Below are 17,806 nucleotides of genomic sequence, written 5' to 3' on the forward strand. Positions count from 1 at the left end.
AAAGGGGGGGGGGGGGGGGTTTGCAGGCAAAGCCAGGCTCGCCCGAGGCTCGTCACGGCCACGCAAATAGACGGACGGATGGAGACGACGGACGCTCCTCGGTGAGCAGAAAGCCAGGCTGTCGCCGTCTGTGCCTCCCAGCTCGTTTAATTTGGCGGCGAGCAGCAGCTGACCTCAAATCGACCAGTTTCATAGCGACCAACTCTTAAGGATCGACCTATTATTGGCCTTTTTTTTGTTTTAATCTGACTACCGCGGCGTCAGTGATAAGTTTAAAAACTTCAGGGAGCTTTTGATTTGTTTGATTTGAGATGCCGCTTCCACCCGGAACTTTTTGTTGCACTTGGATTTTTTTATTTTCGGGGGGGGGGGGGGGGGGGGGTCGCGCTTTAATAAACATGTTCCAAGGCATTTCCACTGTGTTTGTTATCGCTTTTGCTGCAGCTGAAAATGGGCTCCTAGTATTACTTGATCAATCGTAGGGGCGAACAGCTTCCTGACAGTAGCAACCAAGAAAGAAAGTTTTGGTGCCGGCAGGTCAGGGAGGCGCGAATAAAAGTTTTGGTGACCGCAGGGGGCGCTGCTCTGCTCAGCCTCGTCAAGTGCCGTTAGCATTAGCGTGCATGCCGGAGGCTGCATATTGGGCAAGCTCTTGTTTTATCAACTGTCAATGGCCATGTTTGTTCTTCTCCACGTTTCCAGGTGCAAAGGTCATCTTGCTGGCTGGCTGGCTGCCTGGCTTGTGTGTGGAGCAGGAAGCAAGGGGCACAAAGGCGCAGAGTCCGAATGGGAATCATAAATCTTGAACGGACTTCCTGTTTCCCGCCCCACGTCAGGTCAGGTGCCGAGGAGCTTAAACCGAGCCGAAGGAGGATTGTGGGTGGCTGCTGCTCGCCTTTCACCGTCCCTTTGGGCGCGTTTGTGCTTCACTCGTGTGTTGCTCGCTCGCCCGGCCGCAACGCTCCCTCCCATGTGACTCTAAGGTGAGCCACCCGCTCCTGCTGCTGGCCGGCCGACCGGCAGGCAGGCAGGCAGGCAGGCAGACTTCCTGGAGAAGGTCAGTGAGCTCGCACGACTTGCCTGCTAACGCGCACAATTCACCTGACGCACGCTTTGTCACTTGACGACCTGAGAATTGTGACGATTGCTTCGTAACCACATGCGCCGCGCATGTTCCTCGAAGTAACGTCTTTCTTTCTTTCTTTCTTTCTTTCTTTCTTTCTTTCTTTCTTTCTTTCTTTCTTTCTTTCTTTCTTTCTTTCTTTCTTTCTTTCTTTCTTTCTTTCTTTCTTTCTTTCTTTCTTTCTATCTATCGGTTGCATTTGGCTGTCCAATCTTCTTATCTTCTTTGTTGTGCATGCGTGTGCGTCTGCGCAAACTGAGCTGCCGTGTTGTCGCCACCGCTCCAACAACAAGCACGTGTGCACGGAAATGGGAGGCCCCATAAGTGCTTTTATGGTCCATGCGCAAATTGCGCACGGGCTGGCTGTCAATCACCGGACCCGCACAGTCCGCAACGTGTTGCGTTGGAGTGTCGGTGACCACGACGACATTTCCAAGTCCGTGTTTGCTTGCCGGCTGAGCTGCTTGCCGTCTCCATGGCAACCTGACGCAGAGGGGAGGGGCCGCATGCTGCGTCACGCGGACGTGTCCTCTCATCCCCTCCCGTCCGCTTTCTCCTTCCTCCTCTTCTCTTCTCTTCTCGGCTTCCGGCCCGAGCAAATTAGAAATGAGTTGGTGCTGACACTATGTGTTCACATTGTACCATTTGCGTCTTCTTACTCGTTTCTGTTGCCATGGATACCGAAACTAAAATGGACGTCGGGCCGGCCGCTGACTAAATGATGAAGCTGTGGGAAAAGTCACCGCTTGTCATCTGTGATGACACTTTGATTGCGATCTTTACATCACACGTGGTTGTGCTCCAATGATGTGATAGATGGCACCCGAGGGCATATTTTCAATGCTGGTCTGGTGTGTTTGTGTGTGTGTGTGTGTGTCTTTCAGTTGTTCATCGCAAACGAGATGAATGGCAATGAGACGCCAGCCTTCCCCATCTTTGGCCCCTCCGACACCAAGTCAGTCCAAGTCTGCTGCCGTCTGAGCCTTGCGCGTCGGACCTTCACGGACGACACGATGCTAGCGCCCGTAGCGTCCGTCAATGGGGCCTGGCGTGCGCGTGGCGTCACCTGCTAATGTGATAATATGCTCAGTGGCGTCGCTAGTTGCGCTAAAGCCGCCCATGCTCCCCGTGTTGACCCGAGAAGCTGATCCTCAAGCCGCCGCCGCTGCTAATTCCGTCACTCAAATCAGCTCGCCGGACGTGACCCGGACGGTGACTCGGACCTTGACCGGAACTGTGACCTCGACTTGACCTTGACCTGAACTGGGCCGGGACCGCAGAACGTGACCTTGATCCCCCACCTGGACCCGACTTGACCGAAAGCGAGACTCGATCTTCAGAATCTGACTCCAGACCGGGACCCAATCTTGACCTCGAGAGATGACCTCCGCCCCTCCGAATCCTAATGCTAAACGTTTGTGTATGTGACAGCAGCCATGACGCTTCCCAAGCCAAAGCTACGGCAAAGTCCCGTGCCAAAGCTCTTGTCGGTAAGTCGGCGCCTTTGGCGATCGCTGTCCGCTCTCCTCGACCAAGGGGCCGTTTGCAATGTGTGTTGACAGAAAGCGATCAAGTCTACTTCCTGCACTCATCGTCCGGACAGAAGCGGAAAGGTGAGCGGTGTCGCTGGCACGTGGCCTCGGCTTGAGACGTGCTTTGACGTTTGTGTGCGCCAGGGCGACGGAAATGGCATCGCACGAGCAGTGTCGACAGCCGCGCTGACACGTCCCAGTACCAGGTGGAGGTGAGTGGCGCCCGCCTGAGCCCCCGTCCGGCGTGTCAAAGCCGTCCCGCCGGAAGGCTGACGTCGGCCTTCCGGCGCAGCACCTGAGCACCTTTGTGATGGAGCGCAAAGCCGGCTTGCTGACGGTGGAGGACGGCGTGCGACGGCTGCGGCTGCTGGACGCCAAAGGGAAGATCTGGACGCAGGACATGCTGCTGCGTGTCCACCGCGACAACGTCAGCCTCGTCGACGCAGACACCGAGGTGGCTCGCCCTCTTCTGCTGATTGATAGCACGCACCGTCCTTGTTCGATTCGCCATTTTGTGTGTTCCAGTGCGAGCTGGAAGTGTTTCCGCTGAGTTCGGTCCAGCAGTGCCAAGCGGTGAGCAACGCGTGCAGCTTTGATTCCATCTTGGCGCTGGTGTGCAAGGACTTGGGTCAGAACAAAGCCGACCTTCACCTCTTCCAGTGCGAGCACATCAAGGTGAGGCGGTGGGGGGGGGGGGCTTACCTTGGCGTCGTCTAAGCCGCGCACGTCCGCAGGCCCACCTGATCTACGCCGACATCCAGAGCGCCTTGACGGACGCCAAAGGAGGCAAAGCCAGGAAACGGCCGGAGGTCCTCAAGTCAGTCCTGCCCGAGACGCGTACCGCCGGATGTAGCCCGCCCAAAGTCCGCCGCTTAGCTTTCAGTTGCCCGTAATTAAAAATGCGCAAGGCTTTCCGTCCAAAATATGGCAGCAGTCCAAGCCGTTTTTTAGAATGACCGCTGGCTCCACATCAGCCGCCGCCACCCTTCATTTTGTATTTTGGAGCGTCGCCGGCTCGAGCGAGCGAGCGCGTTGACTGATCGATGTGCCACCGGTAGGATGATCCTGAAGAGCGAGGGCCAAATCCCGCCTCCTCCCGCCGCTGCCGCCCCAGAAGCGCCGACCGGTGCGGATGACCCCGAGAGTGGAGCCGACGCCCCGCCGGACCGCCGTGGTGAGCGACAGCGAACTCGTGGCCCGTACGCAGAGCTCACCGCCTGGCCTGGCCTTTGCACGCAGGTGAACCGCAGAAGGTGCCGTTGGAGGACGCCGAGGTGGTCCTTGTGGACCGCGATGTGGTAAGAGGAAAGCAATGGGTGGAATAGCGACAGAATGGCAGGATGGCAGGCTTTCATTGGGCCAGCACGCACGCTGGAGTGGACTTGACGTGGTGGAATCATTTGTTGAAGAGCACATGTAAAGAGATCGGCGCGTTCTGAAACTAGAAAGCCAATTGCAGGCGTCTCCCACGTCATTGCTGGTGTGGTGCCACAGGTCCAGGCCACGGCGCCTGGCCACGGCGCCTGGCCACGGCACCGTGGGCGCCTGGCCACGGCGCCTGGCCACGGCGCCTGGCCACGGCGCCTGGCCACGGCGCCTGGCTTGTAAGATTTCAGCACTAATACATTGCGCTGCCTGCACTCAGCAAATCCTGAACCGCCTCCTGGACGACATCGAGGCCTTCATCGGCCAACTGCAGAAAGTGGCCGAGGCCAGTGGTCAGCTGGCCCAGCGCAAGAAAAACAAGAACAAGAAGAGTCCCGGAGGTGCTGGCAACGTGCAGCTTGCATGGGGGAGTGACGCTGTCTGCCTGCCTGACCCGTGTCTTTGTCCTCTAGAGGGCGTCCTGACGCTGCGCTCCAGAGCGCCCGACCGCCGCCGCTTCCTCGACTGTCTGCAGAAGTTCAAGTTTGCCTTCAACCAGCTGGTGAGGCTGCAAGCGCCAACAGCGCCCACCCCAGGATTGAGCGCCGCCCGCGTGTCCCGTCCGCAGGGCAAACTCAACGGCCGCATCCAGAACCCCAGCGCAGACGAGCTTCTCCACTTCCTCTTCACCCCCCTGAGAATGGTAGGAACCGTCCCCGCCCAATGGGAAGCGCGGCTGACGGCTCCGCCCCCTCGCACAGGTGGTCCGGGCATCGGGCGGCGCCGAAGTAGCCCGCGGCGTAACGGTCCCGCTCCTCACCCGCGCCGCCATCGAGCTCCTGCACGCCGCCGGCACCGTCGAGGAGCGCCGCCTTTGGGTGGCGCTGGGAGATGGGTGGACCAAGTGCAGGTCGCCGTGGCCGGCCGGGCAAGCCGCCGATCTGCCGCCCGTCCGCGCGCACCCTGACCTCGAGCCACTGCTCGGACAGGTTGGAGTGGCCCAAGGATCACGACTTCCCGCCGTGCCCGCTGGTCTTCGACGACGGTTGGGAGCCGCCGCCGCCGGCTGCCGCACGACCCACGGGATGCCTGGCCGACGGCGAAAGCTACTCAAAGGAGGTGAGACGCCGGCGGCGGGACGGCGGGGACCGATGCAGCTCAGCGGCCTTCTTGTGTGGCAGGCCTCCCGCCGACAGAGTTTGGAAGAAGACGTCGCCCCAGAGCACGCCGGCGGACACCAAGCGTGAGTTGACGCCGCAAAGATCCCGCCGCCCACTTTGCACGGACCTGATCGGCAGCTGCTTTCCAGGAAGCAAAGCAGACGCTTTGCCAAATCCAAGTACGACTTTGTGGCCAGGAACAACACCGAGCTGTCAGTGCTCAAGGACGAGCTGGTGGAGGTGAGCACCGGCGGCGGTGCCGGCGGCGGCAGCGAACCTGTCTCTTGCCTCCTGTCTCACAGGTCCTAGATGATCGCAAGCAGTGGTGGAAGGTGCGCAACGGCGACGGCTCGCTGGGCTACGTGCCAAACAACATCCTGGAGGCCGCCGCTGCGCCCGCTGTGGATATGACGGGTCGCGGCGCCGAGCCCGTCTACAGCCACACCATACAGGTGCCTCCAATGCCTGCGCAGAGCTGCCGGCCTGTGACGGACGGCGTGAGCCATCCTCCTGGCCTTGGCTCACGCATGTCCACTTGCCTCTTTGTGTTTGAAGCTGATGATGCCGCGGAAGGAGTTTGACGTGTTCAAGGTAGGGGCGGGGCTTAGCAGCGGTTACGCTTTGCTTCTCAAAGGGACAGTCGCACGTTTGCAACCCGACGGGCTCGCATGTCCGACTCTTCCTTGTGTGTGTGTGTGTGTGTGTGTGTGCTAGCATTACATGTTTGTTTTATTTTCATGAATTCAAGTTAATTTGCCAGGGTCTTTCTTTTTTTCATGTCTTTGTGGCTAAAAACATGCGAGCGGCTGTGAAGGCCGTATCAGTGTTGAGCAAGGCTTTCTGACAAGCAACAACCGATGTGCCAGTCGTGTTCAACTGTCACTCACTGCCGTCAAACGACTAAGTGGATTGGACCCATTGTACAGTGAAATATGACACGTTCACTCCGGAAATGTAAAACGCCAGGCAGGCACGAGCTATCTGAAAGTGACAAGGGGCCGTCGCCCAGCCCCGCTTTGCCGTCGCTCGCCCAGCCCCGCTTTGCCCTCTTGGTTTTCTAGCACGCAAGCTACTAGCAAACTAGCTGAGGAGAGACTTAGCGTGTTTATTTATGTATGTATGTATGTATGTATGTTTGTGTTTTCTTTTTGCGCGCGGGTCGCAGCAATTACTGGGAGAGCTCAACGAGGTAACCTTTTACCCCGGCATGTTGAACTTTGACCCCGCCCGCTCATGGTCTCCTCACTGCCCCTCAGAAGCAGAGCGTCGCCAGGACGGAAAAGCTTCCCGCCCAAGTGGTGCCCATGCCCCCGCCGCCCGCTGGTCCGCCCACACCGCCGCACGCTGTAGACGCCGGCCCCGAGACGGCCGCCGTGGCCGAGTGGCGCGTCAGTCGCCCCGACGGCGCGCCGACCCGTGAGGCAAACGAAGACGACGACGACGACAACACCGCCGCGAGAGCCCTTACCGATCGTGAGTATGCCCGGCACGGCCCTTCAATTGGTCGTATTTGGTTCGACGACTCCATCGAGCTCCAAGCCAACGTGTCGGTGGAGCGTTGGCTCGCTTTTGGTGCTGTTGAGGAAAAGACCCAAACTGGCAACTGTGCGTGAATGTTGTGCTCAAATGTGTTGCTAGGCAGGAAGTCCACCATGGAGGAAGTCCAGGACGAGCTACTCCACCGCCTGACGTTGGGCCGCAGCGCCTGCAAGCAAGTCGGCGTGCCGGCGCGGCGCGGCGCTGCTGCCGGCGCCGCCGCCGCCTCCAACCTTCCCGGTGTCAGCATCACGTACGAGTCGTCACCCGACGACGTGCGTGGCTGGCTGGAGGCCAAAGGTTTCGCCCCGGTGTGAGTAGGGCCGGACCACGGCGCATACGGTCGGTTGGGCGGGAAAGAAGTCACGGCGGCCACATCTTGTTTGCGCGCAGCACCGTGGAGAGTCTGGGCGTGCTGACTGGTGCGCAACTCTTCTCGCTCAACAAGAACGAGCTGAAAACGGTCTGCCCGGACGACGGCGCTCGCGTCTTCAGCCAGGTCGCCGTGCAGAAGGCCGCGCTGGAGGTAGGTGGGCCGCTTGAACGGGACGGAGACTCCGAGGTTGGGCCTTGACGCTTCAATCAATCCGCGTGACTTGGCGTGTGACTTGGCGTGTGACTTGGCGTGTGACTTGGCGTGTGACTTGGCGTGTGACTTGGCGTGTGACTTGGCGTGTGACTTGGGTCCACCTCTGCCCCCCCCCTCTTTCACCGCTTGCGTTGGCATGCGCTGTGTGGCGAGCGTGCTGTGTGCTCTCTTCAGGTGTTCTTCTGAGCCTCTTGGCATCATCTTCATGGCTTCATTCAGGTATTGCTGCTACCGCCCCGGAAGCCCGCTTCCTGGCGTCCTGTAACGCTCACCTCACACCCTCTGCCGGCGTGTGGCTCAGCACACAAGTCCTCACAGTAGCTCTCGCTCCACTAGCCGCTCCGTCGCTGACATATTTCCTCATCATTGTTCCTCACGGCTGTTCCTCATTGTCCTTCCTCATAGCCGTTCCTCGTCGGCGTTGCTCATTGCTGAGTTCTCCCTCCCCTTGGTCTTCATGTTGTTCCTGCTCGCCTGGCTCCCCTCAAGCTCCGTCAACCCTGCCACGTCTTGACGTTTGTTCCTCTTGTTGTTCCCCACCCGGCTGTCTTCAGCGCGAGTCTGGCTCCGAGCTGCGGGAGGTCATGAGGAGGCGTCAGCAGATCCTGGCGGGAGCGGGCCCCACCCATTGAAGATCTTGCCACTTCCTCCCTCCCGGTTCAGCCCGACGGCGCCTTGCCACTGGAACGTTCGCCAACACTCGTGTTGACGAAGCCACGTCGCAGCAAGCGGTGTTAGCTTAGCCGCCCGCCATTGGTCACTGCATCAGCTCGGAGCTGTTTTCTTGTCGCGCCGCTTCTTGTGCTGCAATAGCAAAAAGTGTCACTTAGTGAGCGACTGCAAGCATTTCTTTGTCACCGGGCCCTCTTTTAGAATAAATGGAAAAAGCACATGGTCTTTGGCGCCCTCTTATTTCAAAAGTCGCCCATTGAGCCCAACCAGTTCAACCATGAAGAAAACAACACTTAAATGCTCAAACTGCGCAATTATACAGAGGGGTGGTCTCAATTTAAATTTCGCTCAGGTAGGCAAGAAAGGGCATCTTATGGCGACAAATCAGCCATCTTGACATGAAGTATTGTTGTAACGTTACTGAAGTACCAGGTGAGTCGTAACTGGCTCTATTGCACAAACAAGGGTTCAACATGAAGAGACGCCGAGACACAATGTGCGGAGCCTCTCTAACAACCCGCTGTGGGACTCTTTTCCGCCATCTCCGCCCCCCTGCTGCCTTCCCCCGGCAATCGGAAGCAACACAACTCTAACTATATACAAAGTTGCCACAATATTCAAGCCAGAAATGAAATAAGACTCAACTCCACTGCAGTCTCAGGCAAAAATAAGGCGCATGCTGGTTACCAGTGGGAATGATGATGGTGTTGATTTTCGGTCTTTTGAGTGAAACCAGACCAGTGCCAAACACGCATGCACATACGCGATGAACATGCCGTGCCGGGAAATGAATGGGTGGAATATGTAAATGTAATGCGACATTCTGCCAAAAGGGGCAGCAGAGTACAACGCTACGCCTGGTGTGCAATCAATAGTCAAAGAAGAAGAAGGCAGACGACGGCGCCATCTTGAAAGAAGTCACTAGTGTCTATAAACGCGTTCAAGCTCCTTTTATTTGTCGACATGTTGTACCTAGAAGATTATCTGGAGAGTGAGTATGAGTTCATTTGGGATCGTGTGATGCGGCCCAGTGAGCGCTTTGGACGCAAATGTGTCCCCTCGGCCGCCGCTTTGTGTTTGTCCGCCTGTTAGCCTAGCCGAGCTAGCGCGGTAACCATTTACACCCCACCCACCTCACCGCCTCGCCTCCCATTCCCCCCTTTTCCTCTTTTCAGTGATCGAGCAGCTTCCCATGGATCTCCGCGACAGGTTTACGGAAATGAGAGAGATGGACCTGCAGGTCCAAAGTACGTCGGAACGCCTACACCGCACGGCACATGCATGCAAGGTTTATTGACGCTCGTGATAGCGGCCGTGTTGTGTGCTTTGGAGACGCAAGCAGAGCAGCTGGAGGAGAAGAAATCACGACCAGCCTAATTGTGGATGCAAAGAGTGCAAGACTACGCCAGTTGAGGAGGAATATCTTAGCGGAGGAAAAATGGAGTACAAGACAGGAGAGACCAGGGAAAAGCTAATGGAGGGAAAACAGTCAAAGCTAGGAGCAGTGGTTGAAGAGAAAACATTTAGCGAGCAAAGCTAGCAGAGGGCAAAACACATTTTGGAAAAGCAAGGGCTGGACATAAATGCTAGGAAAGAAAGCGAGCAGAGAACTTTGGGACATAACCAGTCAAAGCCAAAGCTGGGAGAAGACAAATGTAGGGTCAGGGAGCAGAAAGATTGCGGAGTACAAAATGACTCGTGGCCAAAATGACAAAAATACTGGGTGAGGTCCACCAAAACGGGGAAGCCAGTCGAAAGCCAAAGAATAAAAGTGCGTCGTGAGACATGGGGCGGGGTCGCGCCTTATCCACGACGCGGCACTCCACCCCACCCCCGTCGGCGCGCTCTATTCCATGCTAGCCTCGCCCGAGCTCACGTGTTTTGCTGCCGTGTTCAGATGCCACGGACCAACTGGAGCAGAAGGTCACGGACTTCTTTGTCAACGCCAAGAAGAACAAACCAGAGTGGCGAGAGGAGCAGATGGAGGTCATCAAGAAGGTCAGATGTGTTGACGGCACAGCTCAGCGAGCAGCTTTTTTCCCTGCGGCGACACCTGCGCCCCAAATCAAAGGAAGTCACGCGGCGTGCTCTCGAGCGAGTTACGTAGCGCGGCGGTAGCAGGCCCGGCCGGCTGTTGATTGGGGGGCGCAGCTATTCTATCCCTGACATGATGCTACCATGGTGCTTGTGTTCAGGATTATTACAAAGCTCTGGAAGACGCAGATGAGAAAGTGCAACTGGCCAATCAGATTTACGATCTGGTGAGTTCCTCGCTCGCTCGCTCACTCGCTCGGGAAGTCACGGACGCTAGCCGTCCCTGCTGCTCTGCCCAGGTGGACCGGCACCTGCGCAAGCTGGATCAGGAGTTGGCCAAGTTCAAAATGGAGTTGGAGGCCGACAACGCCGGCATCACCGAGATCCTGGAGAGACGTGAGTGAGCCCGCCGCTCCGCCCGCCCGCCTGCCGCCCGCCTGCCGCCCGCCTGCCGCCCTGTCACATTGGGCACGCTCGTCCCACAGGCTCTCTGGAGATGGACGGCCCGTCTCAGCCCGTCAACAACCACCACGTCCACTCTCACGCTGTCGTCGAAAGTGAGTTGAGCCCCGTCGTCTCGCCACTGCAGCCGCCGCCCACTTCTCGGTGCCCTCATGTTGATTTCCGCGGCGACAGAGCGGAGGTACAGCGCTTCGGCGCACCACACGACGGAACACGTGCCGGAAAAGAAGTTCAAGTCGGAAGCTTTGCTGTCCACGTTGACGTCGGACGCCTGCAAGGAGAACGTGCCTGGTACGGCGGAAAATCAAAAGCCGAAACTTGCTCGACGCGCGCCGGCCGGCCTCTTCGCCTCTCACCTGTTTCCCGTGTTTGGCGCAGGTTGCCGTAGCAACAGCATGACTTCATCCTCCTCGTCCACCGCCAACAGCATCTATGGAGTCAGTTCTTCCCAACCTTTGACCTCCTACGGCCTGAGCTCCCTGCCCGCCGGACCCGCCGCCGGAGCCGGCGCCATCAGCATGGCTGCCGCGCAGGCCGTGCAGGCCACCGCTCAGGTCAGATGGCGGAGGGGAGGGGGGCGTTTGGAAAGGGCCACGCACGCGGCTGGCCGTTTGGAGCGAGATGCCGTAGCGGTAAGGATGTCACTGCCGCCGCCAGATGAAGGAGGGTCGGCGGACGTCCAGCTTGAAGGCCAGCTACGAGGCCATCAAGAACAACGACTTCCAGCTGAGCCGAGACTTCTCACTGTCCCGCGAGGCTTCTCCGTATCCGTCTTCCGCGCTGGCGTCCACCCTGACGCAGACGCTGGCTCCGACCGCCGTCGCCTCGGATACTCGAGGCCGCAAGTCCAAGTAAGACAAAATGGTTGTCAGAAAAGGGGACGAGTGAAGCAAAAGCCATTCTCTTCATGTTGGGCTTTTTTTTGTTGCTGCCTCGTTTCTCTAGAAGCGGCGTGAAGTCTTCCAACCATCAGTCGTCTTCGTCCTCGTCCTCGTCGTCGCTGTCATCGTGCTCGTCGTCGTCCGCGTTGGCTCAGGAACTTTCCCAGCAGGCGTCGGTGCTACCCGAGGCTGAGGCCGGCGGCCAAGTGGACTGGACCTACGACCCCAACGAGCCGCGCTATTGCATCTGCAACCAGGTGGCGCCGCGTCCTCGTGGCCGCTCTGTATGGTCGTGTAGTGTGTGGCTGACCCGGCGATGGCTTGATTGCAGGTGTCCTACGGGGAGATGGTGGGCTGCGACAACACAGACGTAAGTAACGGGGGCCCGCTTGCTCTGCAAAGCAAAGGAAGAATTCGGTTCCCGGCTCGTGCGCGTGACGTTTGTCTGTGTGTGTGTGTGTGTGTGTGTGTGTGTGTGTGTGTGTGTGTGTGTGTGTGTGTGTGTGTGTGTGTGTGTGTGTGTGTGTGTGTGTGTGTGTGTGTGTGTGTGTGTGTGTGTGTGTGTGGTGTGTGTGTGTGTGTGTGTGTGTGTGTGTGTGTGTGTGTGTGTGTGTGTGTGTGTGTGTGTGTGTGTGTGTGTGTGTGTGTGTGTGTGTGTGTGTGTGTGTGTGTGCGCGCGTGTGCGCGCGTGTGCGTGTGCGCGCGTGTGCGCGCGTGTGTGTGTGCGCGCGTGTGTGTGTGCGCGCGTGTGTGTGTGCGCGCGTGTGTGTGCGCGCGTGTGTGTGCGCGCGTGTGTGTGCGCGCGTGTGTGTGCGCGCGTGCGTGTGCGCGCGTGCGTGTGCGCGCGTGCGTGTGCGCGTGTGCGTGTGCGTGCGCATGCTGCGTTGCGTCTTGCAGTGTCCCATCGAGTGGTTCCACTACGGCTGCGTGGGTCTGAGCGAAGCCCCCAAAGGGAAGTGGTACTGTCCTCAGTGCACGGCCGCCATGAAACGACGCGGAAGCAGACACAAGTAGACGGCGCTGCTGCTCCGCGCCATGCCATGCCACGCCATGCCACGCCGCTGCTCTGCGCCACGCTGCCGCTGCTCCACTTGTGTTTTTAACAACAGTAAACTTTTCTTCTCAGCAAAACACACACACGTCCACATGGTCTGTCCTTTCTTTTGCCTACCTTCATTGATGTCCCCCCGGTTCAACACTTGCGCGTCTCAGGTCCGCGTGTGCTGTGTGTGCCGTGTGTGCCGTGTGTGTGCGCGTTCCAGTTCGGGGGAAGCGCGCCCACCTTCTCACTCACAAAGTTTCCTCCACCGTGCCAAAAAAATAGCTCACGAGAAGGAAGAAAAGAAAAAAACATTTCACGATCTGCCATGTACATCTTTTGGGGGATGCGGTCTGCCCGGTGACGTCAATGGTGGCTGTGCATGTGCTTTCTACTCCACGCGTGCTCATTTGACCAAGGCCAAAGGAGATGCTGGGCCGCCGTCACCGGGCCCTTTCCGGCCTGTAGCTGCTCTTGTTCGCCGTGGCGATCTTCATTTTCTACTGAAGCCTACACGGCACAGAGCCCGCCGCAACCCGGCGCAGCGCGATGTCACGATCCACTGAACCAAGCGCAAGCCCAACCGGCTGCCGCCACCCGACGGACGCAAGCTGATCGCCGCCGCTGCCTTGCACGGTTTGCCGGTGAGGGAAAAGCACTCTGAGTCCTCAAGTTGATTGTTGAGAGAGAGGGAAAAGAAAGCGATGACGTTGGTGCCGTCAAGGCAAGTCACCCGAAGGAATCACGTGCGCATGAGGGACGGTGGCCGGCGGCATAGAGCACGACGTCCGCATGCACCTGTGCGGCTGCGGACGTCCGCTTGGCCGTCACCATGCAGGAAGCGGGTCGGAGGCCTCTGCGACGTCACCAACACGAATTGGCTCACTGCGGCCACTGGCTCAGGGGGAGGAGCACCAACCGGCCCGCCCTTGATGCTGAGCCCCGCCTTCAGCCCCCACGTGGCACATTGGTGCTTCGCGTGCACGCTGAGACCATGGACAAAGCGTGTCGCAGTCGGCCCAGGTAAGACGACGGCGGCGTCTCCAAACGACGGTTCGGTGTGTGCGCAGGGTGTCCAGCATCCCCCTGGTCCCGGGCCACGTGGACATCCTGCTGACGGACGCCGTGCCGGACCCCCCGGCGGGCTCCCCTGCGTCTACACCGTACATGTGTGGCGCGAGGCCCCACCCAGCCTGCCCGTGTTTGGCGATCACGTGTCCTGCGGCTTCCTCCAAGTGAGTGGCGCCCGCTTTCTGGTGTCCCGCTGGGGGCATTCTGTTGGCAGAGCGCAAGAAAATGGCGGCCTATGAGCCTGCGTGCGTGGCCTCATGCATGCCGATGCGCGCACTCCGCTTCGAAGAAGGCCCGGCCCGGCTCAGAGAATGTGCCTGGCTGCCTGCGTGGCTGCCTGCGTGGCTGCCTGCCTGCGTGGCTGCCTGCCTGCGTGGCTGCCTGCCTGCGTGGCTGCCTGCCTGCGTGGCTGCCTGCCTGCGTGGCTGCCTGCCTGCGTGGCTGCCTGCCTGCGTGGCTGCCTGCCTGCCTGCCTGCCTGCGTTGCTGCCTGCGTTGCTGGCTGGCTGGCTGGCTGGCTGGCTGGCTGGCTGGCTGGCTGGCTGGCTGGCTGGCTGGCTGGCTGCCTGCCTGCCTGCCTGCCTGCCTGCCTGCCTGCCTGCCTGCCTGCCTGCCTGCCTGCCTGCCTGCCTGCGTACGTTCTGCCTTTGAAGGCTCGGCCCAACTCTGGTACGAACAAGAAAATCCCTGTCAAGTTTTCTTGTCTCACTTTGTCGCGATGTGCGGCGCCGGCGTGCGGAATGTGTCGCTGCCGCGCCGAAGGCCGACAAGAAAGACGGCGAGCCTCCGCCGCCCGGGTCGGGCTCGCCGCGCGTGCGTGCAAGGCGGCTACCGCCTCTCAAGTCCTTCCAGACACGGCGGCGGCTCCCAGGCCGGCCCACTGCCTCAATTTGACCTTTGGCCCTCGCCGCACGCACTAGCGGCGAAGAGCCTTTCCGGAGCGTCCTGTGGGCGTTTTGCCAGACTTGAAGGAGAAGCGGGCGGCGTTTGCCTTATCTTCTTTGTGATCTGGCACGTTGAAGTTTGTTCTCTTCAGACAATCGCTTTTTCCATCCATCTCACACGCATGACGCGTGTGTGTGCGTGTATATGTGTGTGTGTGTCACACGTTGCTTTTTGGACTTGTGCCAAAGTGCTCTGCATTAGCCATGTGTTAAACGTGTAAGGTCAGATCTACACGTTGAAAATGTCTATTCTGACATCTCATTGGATAATTGCCTTTTTTTTCGTCATGACTTTTGGCCTGTCCAATATGACATTCAAAGAGCGCGTTTGACACCCGCCCCCCGTCACGTGGTCGCTGATTATCCGTCCAATTAGCGTTGGGCTGTGACGTCACTGGTGGACTCCGCCGAAGTAGGTGGCGCGGCGGCTCTCGAGGGGTTCTCGAGCAGACCTCTCAGGATCACCTCGGCGGCGCGCGCCGTATGCGGACGCGCATGAGGACGGATCGCGGCTATGGAGACGGAGCCGAAGTGGGTGCCGGTGGTACGCGTGTGCACGCTCACGGTGCTACTGTGCGTATGCCCGTTGTGCTGCCAGGCCAGCTGGATGTGAGTACCCGCGTGCACGCGCATTTTCTAAACGTGATCGTTTGGCGAATGGGCAGATTGTCGACAGAGGATCGCGGAGTGGAGGCCGTTTCGGGTGGGTGACTTAACGCACGTGCCGCTCATTAGCAGCTTTGCCTTTGGAAAAACAAGGAAAGTCAATTGAGCTTTGTTGACGCAAATTGATTTGAAGTTCTGAGCTCTTCTTTCCTACTTGACGCTTCGCACTCCAAATAGCTGCTAAGTTCAAGTCATTGCAGCTTTTAACAGCGAAACATGCATTGTATAGATTTGGTCGATTGAGCCTTTGCTCGAATTGCATTCAAGTCGCAAATCAACTCGTGCTGCCAACAAGCTGAAAGAAAAACAGCTAGCTCGAGCACCACTGCGGAAACATGTCAACAAATGCAATGGAATTAGGCCAGGCATACTATTCAAGGCGGAATAATTGCTCGATTTGCATCACTATTCCAACTTGAGAGCGTTTATCCGCTCGAGGAATCGTTTTGTTTTGGTCATCGTGATTGTGCATGGGTGTGAGCAAGGTTACTTTTGCACACTGCCTTTTGATCTCCTCCGTTGCATGTGTCGAAAGGCGGTTGGTTCATTGTGTTCGGCTGCGACCCTCAGGGAAAAGATCCAAATAAAGCATGCGCAGGGCCACTTTAACAGTTTGGGCGTCAGTCAGTCGGTCGGTCGGTCGGTCGGGGCTTTCACGTTCGGAAATGGAACTTGGGAGGGCTGCGTGCGTGCGTGCGTGCGTGCGTGCGTGCTCGATCGCGCGTGCTCGCTCGCGCCTTGGCTTGAAGCTGGACGCGTGCGCGCCCCATGCACGACGCGTGCGCCTTGGCTCTGATCGCCTTTTGTGTGTTGCGCGCGAAGGCTGCTGGGCGCGGAGGGCTCAAACGAGCGGTGGTCCCGGGACGGCGGCTGCCACTCGCTCCCTCTGAGCGGCCTCCAGCGCGACCTGTGCCTCAAGCGGAACTTTCTGGCGCCCAGCATCGTGGACGCGGCCCGGCTGGCTGTCGGCGAGTGCCAGAACCAGTTCCGACACGAGAGGTGGAACTGCTCCGCCGGCCACAACCCGGCCGTCTTCGGGCAGCAGCTGACCAGCGGTGAGCTTCGACCGGCCCGAAATGGATGTTTCCCCTAAGTGACCGACCGCAGACTAATCAAGCCCTTCTGTCTTTGTGTCCGTTTCTCCCCGCAGGAACCAAAGAAACGGCGTTTGTGTATGCGGTGATGGCGGCCGGCCTGGTGCACGCCGTCACGCGCTTCTGTAGCCACGGCAACATCAGCGAGTGCGGCTGCGACGCCCGCCTCCAGGGGGCGGCGGAGGCCGGGGAGGCCTGGCACTGGGGCGGTTGCTCGGACCACGTCCAGTACGGGACCGGGTTCAGCCGGCGCTTCCTGGCGGCGCACGTCGCCGTCAACGCCTCGGCCAGGACGCGCGCGCACGCCCTCCTCCGGATGAACCAGCACAACAGCGAGGCCGGCAGGCAGGTCCGGCATACATGCACGCACGCTAGCTAGCAAGCTTCTCTTTGCTTTGCACCCTTTTCTGTTTGGCTGACTTTGACCCATCAGGACATTTCCACATAATAGTCCCTCCTGTCGTGGCGCCGCGTCCTCCCTCCCTCCCTCCAGGCGGTGGTGGCGACCATGTCGACGGACTGTCGCTGCCACGGCGTTTCGGGCTCGTGCGCCGTCAAGACGTGCTGGCGGACGATGGCGCCGTTCGGCCGCGTGGGCGCCTACTTGAAGGAGCGCTACGAAGGCAGCGTGCGCCTCAAGAGGAAGGAGCCCGGAGCCGGTGCGCCGGGGCGCCCCCCGCCGGACAAGCACCACTTGGTCTTCGTCAACAAGTCGCCCAACTACTGCGTGGAGGACCGTCGTGGCGGCGTGTTGGGCACCAGGGGGCGCCGCTGCAACCGCACCTCTGGGGGGCCGGACGGCTGCAAGCTGCTGTGCTGCGGGCGCGGCTACAACACGCACGTGGAGCGCCGCGTCCACCGATGCGCCTGCAAGTTCGTGTGGTGCTGCTACGTGCGATGTCGCCGATGCGAGAGCATGAGCGACACGCACGCCTGCAAGTGAAACGACTCGGACTTGTTCCAAGCCCCGAATCAGCAACTTCACAAACTCCAAAACGGTTCCGTACGTCTCTCCCGGACGGCAACGATGAGTTGGAGCCCAGTTGATCCTTGAGGCGACAGCTCATTCATGCGCTTTAGATTAAGATTGTTTCGTTACATCAAATTGTCCAAGTCCTCTGACTTCAGCACTGGTAAATAATAGCAGACTGCTATGGTAGTCATTTCTCTCGCTCTCTCTCTCGCTCTCCCCCCAACGGACCAAACCAGAAAGCGGATCGCCATCGATACCTTTGCGCATATTCTGTAGTCAGTGTGAAATCATGTCCCGTTGTCACCGAAGGGATGGAGATTGTTTTTTGAATCTGACAAAGAAATCAGAGAAATATTTGCCCTCTTATTCAGTCATTAAAATGGTAACGACAGGCCTCATTTCAAAAGAAACAATGCAAATGCGTCGTCATCAATGGGAAGCGGCGGGCAGAATGCTGGCTGCAGGAGGAAAGGGGAAACAATGGCTGAGGTGAAAACTAACCTCAGAGCTGCATGCGTGCCTGCGTGTGGTTTCAGGCTCAAAAGGCCAGCGCTGGAGAAGAAGTGACAAGAGTGCCGAGTGTCGGTTGCCGACGCCCACGAGGACGACCAGGTCAGACTGATTGATTTGCACGTTGGCCAGCTAAAAGCGGGAGGCGCCGTCCTT

General features: G+C 58.9%; 3 protein-coding genes across 9 annotated transcripts; all 3 read left to right on the plus strand.

The window, feature by feature from the left end:
• Positions 1-3: 3 nt before the first annotated feature.
• On the plus strand, positions 4-8,202 carry eps8a (epidermal growth factor receptor pathway substrate 8a). Of its 3 annotated transcripts, none has more exons than XM_037242866.1 (24): positions 4-1,057; positions 2,008-2,078; positions 2,555-2,613; positions 2,686-2,736; positions 2,800-2,867; positions 2,948-3,109; positions 3,181-3,330; positions 3,390-3,472; positions 3,714-3,829; positions 3,895-3,953; positions 4,301-4,421; positions 4,494-4,582; positions 4,649-4,723; positions 4,782-4,930; positions 5,010-5,139; positions 5,202-5,263; positions 5,330-5,420; positions 5,483-5,632; positions 5,736-5,771; positions 6,346-6,369; positions 6,437-6,653; positions 6,819-7,029; positions 7,110-7,242; positions 7,860-8,202. In XM_037242866.1, the coding sequence occupies exons 2-24, from the start codon at positions 2,026-2,028 to the stop codon at positions 7,935-7,937; spliced, it is 2,367 nt and encodes a 788-aa protein (XP_037098761.1). In that variant the 5' UTR covers positions 4-1,057; positions 2,008-2,025; the 3' UTR covers positions 7,938-8,202. The 3 variants fall into 3 exon arrangements, with proteins under 3 accessions (XP_037098761.1, XP_037098762.1, XP_037098763.1); XM_037242867.1 differs by having other exon boundaries at positions 4-983; XM_037242868.1 differs by having other exon boundaries at positions 4-983; positions 2,558-2,613.
• Positions 8,203-8,854: 652 nt separating this feature from the next.
• ing3 (inhibitor of growth family, member 3) lies at positions 8,855-12,491 on the plus strand. Of its 4 annotated transcripts, none has more exons than XM_037242884.1 (12): positions 8,855-8,968; positions 9,153-9,224; positions 9,875-9,975; positions 10,173-10,238; positions 10,311-10,407; positions 10,497-10,568; positions 10,648-10,764; positions 10,852-11,027; positions 11,131-11,324; positions 11,419-11,611; positions 11,686-11,809; positions 12,225-12,491. In XM_037242884.1, exons 1-12 carry the CDS (start codon positions 8,941-8,943, stop codon positions 12,455-12,457), a joined length of 1,473 nt encoding a protein of 490 aa, XP_037098779.1. In that variant the 5' UTR covers positions 8,855-8,940; the 3' UTR covers positions 12,458-12,491. The 4 variants fall into 4 exon arrangements, with proteins under 4 accessions (XP_037098779.1, XP_037098781.1, XP_037098782.1 ...); XM_037242886.1 differs by having other exon boundaries at positions 11,686-11,724; positions 12,252-12,491; XM_037242885.1 differs by having other exon boundaries at positions 8,882-8,968; positions 10,311-10,432; positions 10,467-10,568.
• A 112-nt stretch (positions 12,492-12,603) lies between these two features.
• On the plus strand, positions 12,604-17,340 carry wnt16 (wingless-type MMTV integration site family, member 16). 2 transcript variants are annotated; one of them, XM_037243071.1, is made up of 4 exons: positions 12,604-13,628; positions 15,896-16,128; positions 16,224-16,516; positions 16,661-17,340. In XM_037243071.1, the coding sequence occupies exons 1-4, from the start codon at positions 13,561-13,563 to the stop codon at positions 17,108-17,110; spliced, it is 1,044 nt and encodes a 347-aa protein (XP_037098966.1). In that variant the 5' UTR covers positions 12,604-13,560; the 3' UTR covers positions 17,111-17,340. The 2 variants fall into 2 exon arrangements, with proteins under 2 accessions (XP_037098966.1, XP_037098965.1); XM_037243070.1 differs by lacking the exon at positions 12,604-13,628 and adding an exon at positions 14,063-15,016.
• The last annotated feature ends 466 nt before the right edge of the window (positions 17,341-17,806 follow it).

The sequence above is a fragment of the Syngnathus acus genome, chromosome 23, assembly GCF_901709675.1.
Source record: "Syngnathus acus chromosome 23, fSynAcu1.2, whole genome shotgun sequence".
Taxonomy (NCBI): Eukaryota; Metazoa; Chordata; class Actinopteri; order Syngnathiformes; family Syngnathidae; genus Syngnathus; species Syngnathus acus.